Here is a 15,120-nt window from a genome sequence, read left to right as displayed (position 1 = left end):
CCTGCCTGGCCAGCCCCCAAACCCTACTTATGCAAGGTTGGTGGAGCTGCACTGGTGATACTTGTATGTCAGCGTCCCTGGCTCCCGGAAGGCTCTCCCTTCAGCAGACAACTGTCTGTGCAATTCTTGGCCGTCTGACAGCTTTCTCACAGCTGTCTAACAGGAGTGTGTGTGTGTGTGTGTGTGTGTGTGTGTGTGAATATGTGTGTTTCAAGTTCTAACAGAAGCAGAGGCTAGCTGCAGGTATTAGTCTAAACAGTTCAGAGTAATTGGAATGTGTATTGTCCTCATGTTCATGACAGCATTGGGGTTTATGAGGTATTTAAATAGCTCCTTGCAAAAGATAGGTGACTTTTATTTGTCAAGTAATTATTTTTTTCTTTTAAAAAAGTAATAGGAAGGTGTCTCAGTGGTAGAGTGCTTGCCTTGCATACACAAGGCCCTGGCTTCCATTCCTCAGCACCACATAAGCAGACAAAGCTGGAAGTGGCACTGTGGCTCAAGTGGTAGAGTGCTGGCCTTGAGCTGAAGAGCTGAGGGAAGTGCCCAGGCCCAGAGTTCAGGACCGAGGACCAACAACAACAAAAGTAAAACACAGAGTATCTGGCCCCAGATTAATGCCTATATATTGTAGTTCACATTATTTAGAATTTGGCTTTTCTGAAATGTTTCCTACCTATTCCTCCCCCCCCCCCAATATATCATGTGTCTTTTATATTATTCCTGTTAAAATAAAGTCAAGGGACAAAGTAAATGGCCTAAAATCTAAATGATTATTGACAAGATCAACTAACACTAGATTTCCTGATCTTTAGTCCTATCCAGTGCGTTAGTAACCTCACTTCAGTTTTGTGAACATCATGGTATGTAAATTTGTGTTTTTGATGTGGGTCCTGGAGCTTGAACTCGTGGCCTGGGTGCTGTTCCTGAGATTTTTTTTTCCCCTCAAGGCTTAGAACATGACCATTTGGGCCACAGCTCCACTTTCTGCTTTTTGAAAGGTCTCACACTTTGCAACCATGATCTTCAGATCTCAGCCTCCTGAGTGAGCCTCGTGCACTCACCACAGAAGTGTTTCTTAGAAGTTGTACTCATCGTCAGGGTGCATATTGTGGGGTTTTGTGACCTCTGGTAGATGTTTTCAGTGGCTGGTGAGGGTGTTTCCCAGGCCATGAGACACAGGTCTACATGGCCACCTGCAGGAATCCGAGGAACAGCAGCCCCAGCTTGTCTATTCAGTGGAGAGAGCAAGGATTCCTAGTTACTTCATTCCTCCGTGCAGAGCAGGGCTGCACACGTGCTGGTATAGTTGTCAGGTTCCACACGTAGTATTCACACCCAGATAGGGGACATAAAAAGTGGTGGTCTCCATTTCTTATGACATTATAGCCACGGAGTCTTAGAATAACCCTTGGCTAGGAGGTTGAAGAATTAGTTTGCTTCCTCCCAACAGGCTTCACTACCTCGAGGGAGTGGCTGGCATCCATCCACCTCCAGCTCTTTCCCTGTAGCTAGACAAGCCAGGGAGCAGCCCATCCCTGCATTCCAGCCTGAAGCTGCAGCTGTCAGGAGCCTAATCCCCAAGCCCAACCTTGCTGCCAGCTTGTACAGTAATAAAGCACTTGCTGGCCTGAGACTTTCAGGCACTACCACGGGTCTCAGCAACAAAACAAGAGCTGTGGATGCTGTTGTTTAGCCTTCCCTAACCTCAGCTGACTCATTTAGGTACATCCAGGCTTAATGTGGAATAGACGCCCACCTTCAGGCAAACAGGTATAAAAACTACCTTCTTTAATGGAACATATTAAATTGCAAACAAGATGTGTGTCTTGCTGTTGCTTAAACGGTGTGACCTTGTCTGTAAACTGTCAGGGAAATAATTTGGCTTTGACCTTACCAAGGAATGATATAAGGAAAAAGGTGGTGACCGTGAAGTGTTTCAGGATCTGTGGAAGCAAGGAGCTTGAGATTTAATTAGTAGTTTTTTTTTTTTTTATGACAGCACATTGAGCCGTAAACACATCAAGTTGTTTTTTTTTTAAAGGTTGAGTTAGAGCTCACTTAAGCTAATTCTCTTCCCTGATGTTTTGGAGAGTCATAAAGCTTTTTAATTTGTTCAGTTTCCAGTGTTTGCTAGAATGGTGTGGACTCCTTAAGGTAGAAACTATTCCAAAGCCATGGGGTTGGGCTGTTTGAGGGTATAGATGTGTTAATGATGCGTTGATCAGGACTTGGTATCCATTGCTGGGCTGCTTTATGGTACATTAGCACCAGTGTTTTCCCTACCCAGGGCAAACCTTCACTCCTCGTGATTAGATTGTAAACTTGCTGTCTAACTGGCCACAGGAAGATGATGCCTGTCTTTATGACCACTGAGGTTCTGCTGATGAGGGTTTCTCTTTCTCCAGTAGCTTTTAGGGTTTCTGACTGAAATCTTTGCTCTAATTTTGATTTGCACTAGGTTGTGTTTGTATGATCTTTTAAAAATCAGACTTTGCTAACATGATGCTGTTAATATATTTTTCTCAGCTATGTTTGGAGTTGGATTCTCTTGTATAGTTATAAGTATACATTCTAAGTAAATACAGCTTGAAGAATTCTTTATGATCTCTACAAAATTGTGCTGTTGGGCATTCATAATGAATGGTGTTAGGAAGAAGTAAAATAAATTAAGTCAATAATAAAAAATAAAAATACATCATATGTATTATTGAATAAACATTACCATTTGATATTTTAATGAATTATTTGTGTAGCATTTGAGAGATGATAATGAAGTCACCTACATCGAGACATCTGTGAAGTCATCACTGATGGACCCAGAAGTTCAAGGAGGTAAATAACTGTTTCTTCTTATAATCTAGGAAGGCAAACAATAGACTAGCAGTGTCCTTTGAAGTCTTTTTTTTTTTTTTTTGGGTCCGGTTGTGGGGCCTGAACTCTGGGCCTGGGCGCTGTCCCTCAGCTCTTCAGCTCAAGTCTAGCGCTCTACCACTTGAGTCATAACAGCACTTCCGGCTTTTCTCTTTTTGCTTATGTGGTGCTGAGGAATTGAACCCAGGGCCTTAGGCATGCAAGGCAAGCACTCTACCACTGAGCCACCTTCCCAGCCCTCCTTTGAAGTCTTGAGAGGAGATAGGATTTTTATGAATTGCATAGTATGCCTTGTGTTTCCACACATGAAAACAGCTCCAATCTACTAAAATATTCTACTGTACACTTCTGTTAGAGAAATTTTGGCAGACAATAAATTAAATATATAGGTGTACTAAGAGTTTTTCTTTGATTTGTTAAAATCGAATAGCTTTTAAAAAATGCTGTACACTAAGCATATTATTGTGATTTTTAAGTTATTTCAGATAAGAAACTTGTAAGAGTTATATGTAAAAGCTAAACATTTTACTAATTATTGGATGAATGATGAATTTGGTCTATAAAAAGATCTCTAACATGCTTACATTTCATCTCCTCTGACTACTAATTAGAGGGAAATATATAACGTAATTAGACCTCTAGATATAAAAAGCATTTATTTGAATTCTACTGCCAGCATTAGTATTTTTTGTTGTTTTTGTTCTTGGTTGTGGGGCTTGAACTCTGGGCCTGGGTGCTGTTCCTCAGCTCTTCAGCTCAAGGTTAGCTCTTTACCACTTGAGCCACTGCACCACTTCCGGTTTTCTGCTGGTTTATTGGAGATAAGAATCTCACAGACTTTCCTGACCAGCTGGCTTTAAACTTCGATTCTTAGATCTCAGCCTCCTGAGTAGCTAAGATTACAGGCTTGAGACACCGGCACCCGGCTCAGCATTAGTATTTTTGATCAACCCATCTTACACATGAAATATGACTTTGTCTGAAATAAGATATGAAATTTCTTAACTGAGATACAAGTGTTCATATTTCTGAGACAGATTAGGAGAATTGCTATGTGTTAGTAGAGCAGTTTTAATAAAATTAAAATTATCTTGGTTTGTCTTTCTCTTCCTTCTGAGCTGGGCACACTGTAGATGTTTTCTAAGAATTATAGTCCTATTTTTTTTTTTCTATTTTGGCATTACCAGGTAGCTTCTACCTAGGTAACCATTGCTTCTGGCAGATAGAGTTGGGCGCATGCCCGGAGTTGGCTTCAATAGCAACAGTTCTACTGTTGTGATTCTTGCAAACATAAACATTTAAGTTGTAATCATATAGAGAATCCAGCCATTTAGATCATTTGAATGAAGACAAGGTTCTAGGTGGTGTTTGAATAAAATTATGTCATTATCATTACCATTAGTAACAATTCTTGATTTCAACTGTGGTTGACAATTTGACAAATGACAAAGGAATTTAAAGTTCAAGGTAAGATTGAGACAAAACTAGGATTGAAATATTTTGCAACATAAACAAACATACTCCATCACCATCTATTAGGCAAATAAACCTTGGTACGAAAGGGATTAAGTGTGTGTCATTGCAGGTGGCTTTTTCTTGGCAAGTGTTCCGGCAAGTGGAGGAACACTCAGTCCTCTCTAGTACTGAAGGATGTTGATATGATCTGTCTTAACTCTTTTATACTTAGTATCTTGCACTTGGAAAGGATGGAGTGAACTCAGAGCTCAGTTCTCATATTTCAACACTGTCGTGAAGATCTGAGAATTACAAGATGCCATTTATATACAGATTCAAATTAGGACTAGGGTGAGTGCTAAGAATTCCTCTATATTTCTAGTGCTACATGATAATCTAAGTTGTCTAAATCCTCATCCACATATTCTAAAGAAGTGGTGTTTCTTGCCCATTGCCAAGAGCACCTCTCCAGCTATTAGCACAAGTAGCAAAGTGTTGTAGAATTATAACTCCAAGGTGCAGACTCCCCCCTGCCTCTGCTCCTCCCCCCCCCCCCAACACACAGTTCAGTATTCCTGTGCACAACAGCTCCAGTCTGTGGCTCTGGCTGACTGACATGGCACGTGCCACCTTGTGTCAGTTTAGGTCCTTCTAGAAATAATGCCAGAATGGCATTGGACATGGAAAGAATTGATTTTGTGTGAATGTCTGTGTGGACGTTGCGATCACAGCATAGGTCTTCCACAGGGGGGAGGTGAGGGAGATGGATAGGTGGGCCAAAAGGGGCCTCCAGCTGCAACATGGGTACAGTCAAGGCTCAGGCTAATTGGAAGTGCCTGAGCACCAGCTGACCACAGGGGAGTGGCCAGGGTGTGGTGTGGTGGCTTTCGTTGGCAGTCCTGGAACTGAAGGTACTGTTGCACAGCTGTTCTTGCAGAAAGATTGCAATCAGCAGTACAGCTCATGGCCCACGTGTCAAGCCACAGATAAGCAACAATCACGAATGCTCTCCTCCTCAAATTTGCCCCTCCATCTAGCATATCCCTGGCTATTCAGAAACCCAGACTCATTTCCATTGCCTCCTTTTCCTTTACATCTCTACTCATTACATCCTGTTTTACTTCCCTAACAGATTTCCATACTCCTCATTCTATTTTCAGCACCAGTTTCTTTGACTCTTGGTCTTCAGTGTTTCTTCTCTTGTGTGCTGTATTGCCTTTAATTGTCTGTCTTCTCCAAATGTTCTTTATACTTTCTAGATCTTTCCCAGACTGCAGTTTGCATGTTTTTTTTTTCTTCAAACTCAGATCTTACCACACTTGTCTTTTGTTTGAATTTTCAGTGCCTCATTGTTTCATCGAGACTTACTATGGCTTGAAGTATTTTATGTAGTGCGGCTACCCCCACTTATTCTCTATTATAATTCTCAAGAGTCTTCCAGCAGGCTCTTGTGCATATCATTCCTATATTTGACATGTCTTCCTTACCTTATTTGGCTGGCAAGCTCATAATCACAAAGGCTCAGGTAATTCTTTGCTGAACTCTCTGAGATGTAGGACTTTCTATTTTCAAATGATCGATTCTGCATTGCTCTGTCTTCATCGTCACAGTGCCCGGGTGCTCAATAAATGAGTGAATGAATGCATTAGATATAATTAATGTCTATTACTGCTCATTGGTGATGCTGTGGTATTTCTGGTCACACTCAGTTGGCTCCCTGTAGGACCTAATGCAATGCTCTCATGGATGTCTCTCAAAAGTGTTCCTATCAGTCTTTACAGAGTTGGGTAAATAGGAACTCTGACTTTCATGAATAATATTGCCTTAACATTATAATAAGGATGTTTAAGTAATTCTAACTCAGGTTAAGCAACTTATCAGACTATATCCAAAGCAATATATTAATAGCACATAATGTGAGCATCATTCATCAACATATTAAAAAATTAATAACTGACCTGAGTAAGTGTATACTGAGTTTTCATGTTTTATATTAAAAATAACTGCCAATCTGCCTCACGTATCTTCAGAACTCAGGCTTGAATTTGAATGCCATTTACTGTCCCAAGGGGAGGCCTGCCCCTGCTCCCAAAGCACACAACTGCATCCATGGCTCCTCTGTTCTGGGCTACTGCCTTTATTGTTGCCCTTTCTCTAGATTTGTGTAGCATCTTTTGAACTAGCTTCTGAATCTTAGTCCTTTGGCTCCTGATGCCAAATGTACTTCTTAAGTATCACATCTAAGATGGGCACTGGTGGCTCACGCCTGTCATCCTAGCTACTCAGGAGGCTGAGATCTGAGGATCACGGTTCAAAGCCAGCCAGGGCAGGAAAGTCTGTGAGACTCTTATCTCCAATTAACCACCAGAAAACAGAAGTGGAGCTATGGCTCAAGTGGTAGAGGGCTAGCCTTGAGTTCAAAAGTGCAGGGATAGTGCCCAGACCCAGAGTTCAAACACAACTGACAAAAAACAAAGCAAAACAATCCCCCCCAAACCAAAACAGCAACAACAAAACTTATGTATCACATCTAATCATGTCTGTCCCTGCCCCAACAATCTCTATCAGCTCTTCTTCACCTTACAGAAGAAAAATCATTATTCAATATATGTCTGATTCTACCAGCATCCTCAGAGTGATGTTCTACAGTGAAACCAGATGCACCTTGGCTTCTTCCTGCCCCCTAGTGCAAGTATTTCCTTTAGGATACTTCTCATGAGTTAGGGAATCCATGCTGCTTGTGCAACACTCACCAAAATTCATTGACATTTGTACTGTTAGATCCAAGTACTAAACTTTGAGTACAATTAATTTAGATTCCTTTTTATTTTCTACCAACATTCTGAGCAGTCTCAGGAAAAGATTAATTTTCTTTCATTGGAAAAACATAAACTATAAGATTGTTTGGTCTACTTGATTAGTTATAGACTCTGTACATTTCTGAAATCTTCTCAGGAATTCATTTCAACACAAAGTTTGAGATCTTGACATTGCTGGGTTGTTCACAAGTGTTAGCCTGTGACCATTTACTAGTCCAAAAATGTCTTTAACATCTGTTTTTTTGGTTTTTTAAAAAAAATCTGTACATATTTCTGAAAAGCACATGACATTTGACTTTGAAGAAAAGATCCAGTTGAATGACAGACTCTTTCACTTAGTAGAGTGATTCTTAACTTTGACAAGTTTTCTTGACAGTGCTCAAATGGAAGCTTGAATTCAGCTGTCATAGCTATTAAAGAATTAATGTTCTCTTCCTTCTTTTTTTTGGGGGGGTGTATTTCTGTGCTTTGACCCTTTCATTTACTATTGTTCTTTCTGACCTTAAAGTGATAAAAGAGAAAAATACAGACAGAACTTCTATTTGTGAAGGCTTGCTGCCATCCATCCCTATAGTCAACTCACTGTTGAATTCTCCTCAAGAAAATTATCATTGTGAGAGAATATTGCTAATTTTTACTTCATTCTCTTTTTGCAGAGTACCTGGTGGATTTTTAACCCCGTATTCACAAAGATTAATAGCAATGATTGTAAGACTTTTTCTTATATGAAAATGCATCAGAATACATATATATAAGTCCAAGATAGTAACATCATTGTAATTCTTTGTCTCAGTGATGGTTTCATTATGATCTTTCAGGATTTACCTTACAATATTAACTGGATAAAACAGTATTCTAAAATGTAGGCAGCTTTTGTTTAAAGGTATAGACACCAGGAGTTTTCTGCTTTTTCTTCAGGGAGCCAGGGACATTTTGTTCAGTTTTATTTGTCTGTCTTGTGGCCTGAATGCCACAAGAAAAGGAGAGAACAGATGCAGAAAAATTCTTCAGAAATATATATTAGATAATATGTGTGATAATGCTTCTTGATTTTGGAAGCAATTCCTCTGTAGATCTTAAAGCCCAGTACTAACTGGGTGCTGGTGGCTGACGCTTATAATCCTAGTTACTCAGGAGGCTGAGATCTGAGGATCATGGTTTGAAGCCAACCAGGGTAGAAAAGTCCCAATGAGACTCTTATCTCTAATTAACCATTCAAAAAACCGGAAGTAGCGCAGTGTCATAAGTGGTATAGTGCAAACCTTGAACACAAAGAAGCTGAGGAACAGCTCCCAGGCCCTGAGTTCAAACCCTGCAACAGACCAAAAAAAAAAAAAGGCCAAGTGCTATCTGTTAGTGCATTAATCATTTCAACATTCAATTCCATATCAATAAACAGATAGTCATGCACTGTGGGGAACATGTTCTTTATAAATTGTGTCTGGAACATAGATCCCTCCACTCTACTACAATAATGAGATGTAATATTACCGCTCTTTCTGTTATATTCCCATGATGAGATTTTTGTCATCAGCCTTGACATGGATGGTATTATATTGCTAGCCTGTGCTGTTCAATATGTCTTTTGATTTAGTTAAATAATGACAACAGTTCCCTACTCTGTAGAAGTTTGGGAGGAAGTCATGTGATTTGTAGGGCTCTACTGGGCTCAAGCTCTACTCTCAGGTCTGCCTAGCAGCAAACACAAATAACTGGGAGGTGGCCCCTAGAAGCTGAGCAATCTGCCAGCCACGGATTCTGTGCTTTGTTTCTGCTGCCATCCTCAGGCTCTTGAGACTTGCTCCTTGCCAGGGAATGTGATACCACTAATCAGAATATCCTTAACTGTCCCAGCCCCCTACAGCTTTAATGGCTCACAGGTCTACCTGAGAACTCACCCACACCCAGGACGGTCTAGCACGGACATTGAAAACACAGGCATCCCAAGACTGTGACCCACAAGTCCCCAGAGTAGCTCAATCTCAAACAATAGACTCCCCTCTCAAGATGGCGTCCCACTGATGCTTACTGAGAGAAGGGGAGGGACAACGTGTCTTCCTTCTCTGAATTGAGCCCACCATGAACAGACACTCATATTAATCCATACTCTGGGTTTCAGGCTTGCAGGAAGTGTGGACTTAACCCTACTTTTAAAATCGCTGGTCTATTGCTCTCTTGCCAGGGCCATCTGTGGTTGTGTGATCTGAGGGTTCTGCTTCTCTCCATTGCCTTTCTGTTCCTCCACAGTGTGCGGATGTCCTGACACTTGTTTTGTGGTGCCTGATGCCCTTCCTTTTTCTCTTCAGATGCCCTTCCTCTTTCCTTGTTACCTTGACTTGTTATGGCGTCAGAGAGGATGCTTCTATTCTGCCCTCTTGCCTCATCCCTGAGCCAAGTTGTTTTAAGCAGCTACATTTAATAGATTTTGATTTCATGCTATTAATTATGGCGACTCTCTTATGGAATGCCTGTATCATACATATATTATTTAAACACAAGAGTACTATTATACAACATCAATTAACTTTATTCAACCAGTTAATGCTTTCTGTATGATACCAGATCATTCTAGGTATCTAATTAGATTTAAATTACTATATCCAGTGGAGAGAGTTATGTTCTTTTATCATATATATGTAGAGTGTAGATAGAGTATATAGTAACTAATAGTGGATAGGTTGTTTCCTAAAATCACTTTGAAAAATCTTTATCTTAGAAGTATATATAGTTTTCATTTACAACAGCCTCATGTATATTTTAAAGTTTATTATTATTATCATTAGCATATCATCATTATCATTGTTTACTGGGGCCTGAACTTTTAGCATAGGTGCTGTCCCTGAACTTTTTGTGCTCAAGGCAACTATTCTACCACAGCACCACTTCCTGCTTTTTGTGATTAATTGGAGATCAGAGTCTGACAGAATTTTTTTCCTGACTGGGCTGGCTTTGAACCATGATCCCCAGATCCTCCTGAGTAGCTCGATTTACAGGTATGAGCCACCGACACCCGGCTAAAATTGTATTTCACTTATAAAACAGTATGCAATTATATTTTCCTTTCCTTATGAAGACCAATATGTAGACATTATCAAAAAGAAATGGCTAGCTTTATTCAGATAGACAGAGTCAGATCATTGTTGTCATCCACTTGTTAGCAGCAACAGCAGCAATCTAGCCAGCTGTCCTTTAGGGGACCGTCCCATGTCACAGATGTCAGATTGTTCCAGTAAATATTTACTGGCAAGTTTTTTATATCAAAGACTGGAACTTTAGGAGATGCTCCTGGGATATAGTGTACTGTAACATCTATTAATCCCCGGTATGTTAGGTGACTTGTCAAAGCAGTGCTACATTTACAAGCAGTAGGCAAGGAGACCCGGAGAGGACACACTCAGTTAAAGGTCAAGGAAGCAATTAATGTTCACTGCTTTTCCCTGCAGAATGTCCACAGCAAACTTTGCCACCCTACTCCTGCAGTCTCAGCAAACTAAGTGAATATAGTGAAATGAAAGTTAAAGTTCACAAAAATGTATTTCCAATATTATTTAGTTCCTGGAGTTCTTCCTGAATGTGAATGCTTGCAGTCATTTAAGAAATGTAGTAGCATTTATTAGAAAAGATGGATCTTGTTGAAAAAAAAAAAAAACCCTCCAAAACTCACCTTTCTGTTTTCTCTGTATGTCCATAGAGGGTCAGCATTTGTGGTAGTGGGAGTGTGGGGTTGTAGACAGGTCCTTTCCTGTGGAATGTAGCTCAGCTGGGAGCCATTTGGGGCCTACTTGGTTCTGTCTGGACCCTAAGGAATGTCCATACCCCTCCCCCCCACTTCTTCCATCTCTCATCCCCTATTCATTTAATATGGTTGAGATGGCTAGTGATAATACCAACTTCAATAAAAATCTGATGTCGACACCCCAGTAGGCTTATTTGTGAGATATTTCAAAGTTTTATTTCGTCTGCCCTCAATAAATAGGCATAAGTGACGTAGACTAAGAAATGTTGCATTTCCATCAGATTCTTCTCATTGTGTACAGGGCTACAAACACAATCACTAACTTTGTCTTTGCAGAGGCCGAGGAAGAGTGTGATGACACTCGAGTGGTCAGAGAGATCATGGCGAGATGTTTTATTCCTGCAGTGGTAACCACCATTTCCTGGGAAGGCTTTCATTTTGTGGGTCATGAGATTCGGATTAAAGAAGCCACGGATTGTTATGGAGCTGTTGTTTGGCCCTCGGTATAATTCCTTCTAAATTTACTTTCCATATGTTTTCCAGTCAGTTTTAAAGTTCATTTTTGTATTGTACTTGGAATGGGACATCACCTTTTAGAGCTCTAATCTGTGACCTCAAAGAACACTAAAAATTTGACATTGTTTTCACCAATTACTTTTAGTTAATCACATTTATAGGTTAAATAAAAATGCTTATTACTTTCAGTTTTTTTTTTAAATGAGTTAAGCCTCTACTTCTTTACCAATGGCCCCATAAAGGGCAATCAGACTCAACTTGGAAATGACTAGTGTTCTAGAGGTTGCTTTCTTTAATGGTAATTAGACTTAAGCCACTGCACTGTATACTCTTAGTTATTTCTGACTTTCCTCTCAATAACCCCCAAGGAATTTTTCTTTTCTTTTCTTTTTTTTTTTGTATTGATTGTGTGGCTTGAACTCTGGGCCTGGGTGCTCTCCCTGAGCTCTTCAGTTCAAGGCTAGTGCTCTACCACTTGAGCCACAGCTCTACCTCCAATTTTCTGGTGGTTAATTGGAGATAAGAGTCTCACTGACTTTCATACCTGGGCTGGCTTGGACCCATGATCCTCACATCTCAGCGTCTAGAGAAGCTAGGATTACAGCCATGAGCCACTGGTGACCAGCTTCCAAGGAATTTTTCTAGCTAAAAAAAATACTGAACCTATGAGAAGATTTATTTCTGGTAGTCATTTCTGGAATGATGTATATAAGCATCCGCAAATATACTGCTACTCAACATGTGCACACATGTGTATCATAATCATGGCATCTATTTAATCTATTAGTGTTTAATTTTCTGTTCTTTCTTGCTACTAAACAGCCCTCCTTTTTAACATTTCATAGGCTCTTGTTTTATGCTATTTCCTGGAAAAAAATGCAAAGCAATATAATATGGTTGACAAGAATGTGATTGAAATTGGAGCTGGCACAGGATTGGTTTCCATTGTGGCAAGTTTACTTGGTAAGTAGGTTTTTAAAATTTTTTTATTGTGAAAATACTGTACAGAGGAGGGCTTACAATTACATCAGCAAGGTAATGAGTACATTTCTTATCAAGCATTGTTGCCTCCTCCTTTGTTTCCCCTTCCCATCCCTTCCCATCTGCCCCCCCTCCGCCCAACTAGGTATTTTTTAGTGTTGAGGGGGGGTGGAGGTGGTCAGAGAATTTAATGATCCAATATTACTCGTCACTTTAGTGACCCAGATTTATTTGTAAATTCTTAGTTACATAAATGGGCTTATCAAAAAGCTGTTTATCAATGTTAAACATCTCTTCCTTGATTTCTTTCCAGAATTTTCTATGTAAACAGTGTTGCTTCTTTCCATGCAGTAAGAAGTCACAAATCTAATCTGAAATATACAGATTGGGAGATGATTTCAGCATCTGGAATGATAGAGGAGATGTATGAAATTTTGGACTTAGACAATAGTTGCCAATTCTGATGTACTTTAGATTTGAGGACTATTTCAGTGTTCTATAGATTCCTTTTGGATCTTGTACTCCTAGTGTGTGTGTGTGTGTGTGTGTGTGTGTGTGTGTGTGTGTGTGTGTGTGTGTGTTTGTGTAGGTCCTGGGCTTGGCTTCAGGGCCTGGGCTCTGTCCCTGAGCTTTTGTGCTCAAGGCTAATACTCTACCACTTGAGCCACAGCTACACTTCTTTTTTTTTGGTAGTTTTTTTGAGACAAGAGTTTAACTTTCCTGCCTGGGCTGGCTTTGAACTGTGATCCTCAGATCTTAGCCTCCTGAGTTCTAAGGGTGAGTCATCTGTTCCCAGCTCTGTAGTCCTATATTTTTAATTAAAAAATCATTTGTTAGAATCAGGGAGAAATTATATGAAAATCACACATCTGCTTCTAATCTTAAGTGTTTGTCCCTGGATTTATTTTCTCAGTTCATTTCCATTTTTCTTCTATGATCCCTAGTACTTTCACTAAATGTGTGATGGTCTCTATGAATGTTGGAGCCTATTTCAGTTCAGTTTTTGTTGTGATTATCTATTCCATTGCCTTAATTTAGCCACCTTCTCTGATCCGTGCTAAGCAAATCTGTCTTGATTTCTTTAATCTTCAGAAGTACACACCTGCCACTCTGAAATCTTGAGAGGAATTCAAGATTTAGCAATTTACAACTTTCTAAACACTGGAAAAATAATAATAAGACCCTTGAAGTCCGTGTGTGTGTGTGTGTGTGTGTGTGTGTGTGTGTGTGTGTGTGTGTGTTGTTGTTGTTGTTGTTTGTGTGTGAGCTTTTTGATCCTGAAACAGAATTTATGTTTTGGGAAGTCATTTATTCAGTTAGGAAGAATTGATTCCTTTGGTGTATTTGTCTAACATGAAATATAAAAGTGTTGATGTTTACCTTTCTAGATGCAATGACCTTAAATTTAATAGTTGGGTAATTTATATTTAGTATGAGCTTGGTATATTCCTTATCATGGTTTTTTAAAAAAATTATTGAAAATGATAGGTCTTTCTATATTAGAATTTAATGGTTCACATTTATAGGCTTCTAACAATGATATGCTATTTGCTTTTCCCTTTAATGTATGATAAGAAATATTAAGAAAAATTTGACATGTAGCTGAAGAATGGGTTCTAATTTGTTCTGATCAGTCTAGACGTCTAGTTCTGGCTTTGTATTCTTTCGTCTAGCCTGTGCTTGTCTGATGCTACAGAATTGGCCAAATCTAGCGTTTAAAAAAATAATTATTTTCTTGTAAAGATGCTGTATGGAGAGGTAAGATAATAAGTACATTTCTTTCTTGGCATTGTTACCCTCTCTTTTGTTTTTCTCCCACAAAATCTAGCTTTATTTACAGGTTATTTCCAGGTTGTGCTACTGCTTGAAGTTCACTTTAAGGACCAAATTTCTATGAATTTGTTTCTGCTAAATTTCTGCCTGAAAATGACCACTTCTATTTAATTATAACCCAGAAATCATTGCACTGTCTTCATCTAAGCATTCTGTCTTGTGGCGGTGACCTCTGGCTTTATGACCACTATACATGTGTGGCTAGAATTTAAACATATCTGGATGGGACAATGCACACTTATGATGGAGTTACATCATTCACCTTGGGAAAAACATGGATGCCATGATATTATCATGTAACTCACTGAGAAGTATTCTTTCCTCCCCTGTGGCTCATATGAGCACTTCCTGTACAACCAGAGGATGACGAGTGTTCCATGAACCTATTTGTTCCCATATGACCGAAGTTCAAAATCTTATACGAAAGTAACAGTTTACCTTTTATCAATGACTTTGGATTTTCCTAATGAGGTAACCAAATATTTAGAAGTTCCCTCTCAGTTATTTTTCTCCCTATGGTAGGTAAATAGAAAAATATCACCACCACCACCACCAATAACAACAAAAAAGAGACCAAACCCTAGGAGAACAGAAAGTATAGTGGTATGCATGGAGAGTAGTCTCCCTCCCTCCTTTCCTCCCTCCCTCCCTTCCTCCCTCCCTCCCTCCTTTTCTCTTTATTTCTCATTCTTTTTCTTTCTTTCTATCTTCCTTTCTTTCCATTTTCTCCTTACCCCTCTCTATACCCCTCCCTCTCTCCCTCCCCCCTCTTTCTCTCTTTCTTTCTCTCTCTCTCTCTCCTTCCTTCCTTCCTTCCTTCCTTCTTTCTTTCTTTCTTTCTTTCTTTCTTTCTTTCTTTCTTTCTTTCTTTCTTTCTTTCTTTCTTTCTTTCTTTCTTTCTTTCTT

General features: G+C 39.6%; 1 protein-coding gene across 1 annotated transcript in view; it reads left to right on the top strand.

The window, feature by feature from the left end:
* The first annotated feature begins 1,740 nt into the window (after nucleotides 1–1,740).
* Nucleotides 1,741–15,120, top strand: part of LOC105990510 (protein-lysine methyltransferase METTL21E-like) — a 14,070-nt gene continuing 690 nt past the window's right edge. The window contains exons 1-4 of the mRNA XM_013022954.1: nucleotides 1,741–1,773; nucleotides 2,757–2,835; nucleotides 11,221–11,387; nucleotides 12,246–12,363. Of these exons, the coding sequence (XP_012878408.1) occupies nucleotides 1,741–1,773; nucleotides 2,757–2,835; nucleotides 11,221–11,387; nucleotides 12,246–12,363 (397 nt within the window). The remainder of the gene's footprint in view (nucleotides 1,774–2,756; nucleotides 2,836–11,220; nucleotides 11,388–12,245; nucleotides 12,364–15,120) is intronic.

The sequence above is a fragment of the Dipodomys ordii genome, unplaced genomic scaffold, assembly GCF_000151885.1.
Source record: "Dipodomys ordii isolate 6190 unplaced genomic scaffold, Dord_2.0 Scaffold65, whole genome shotgun sequence".
Lineage (NCBI taxonomy): Eukaryota > Metazoa > Chordata > Mammalia > Rodentia > Heteromyidae > Dipodomys > Dipodomys ordii.
Note: the sequence above shows the minus strand (reverse complement) of the source record. Positions and strands in the feature narration are given on the sequence as shown.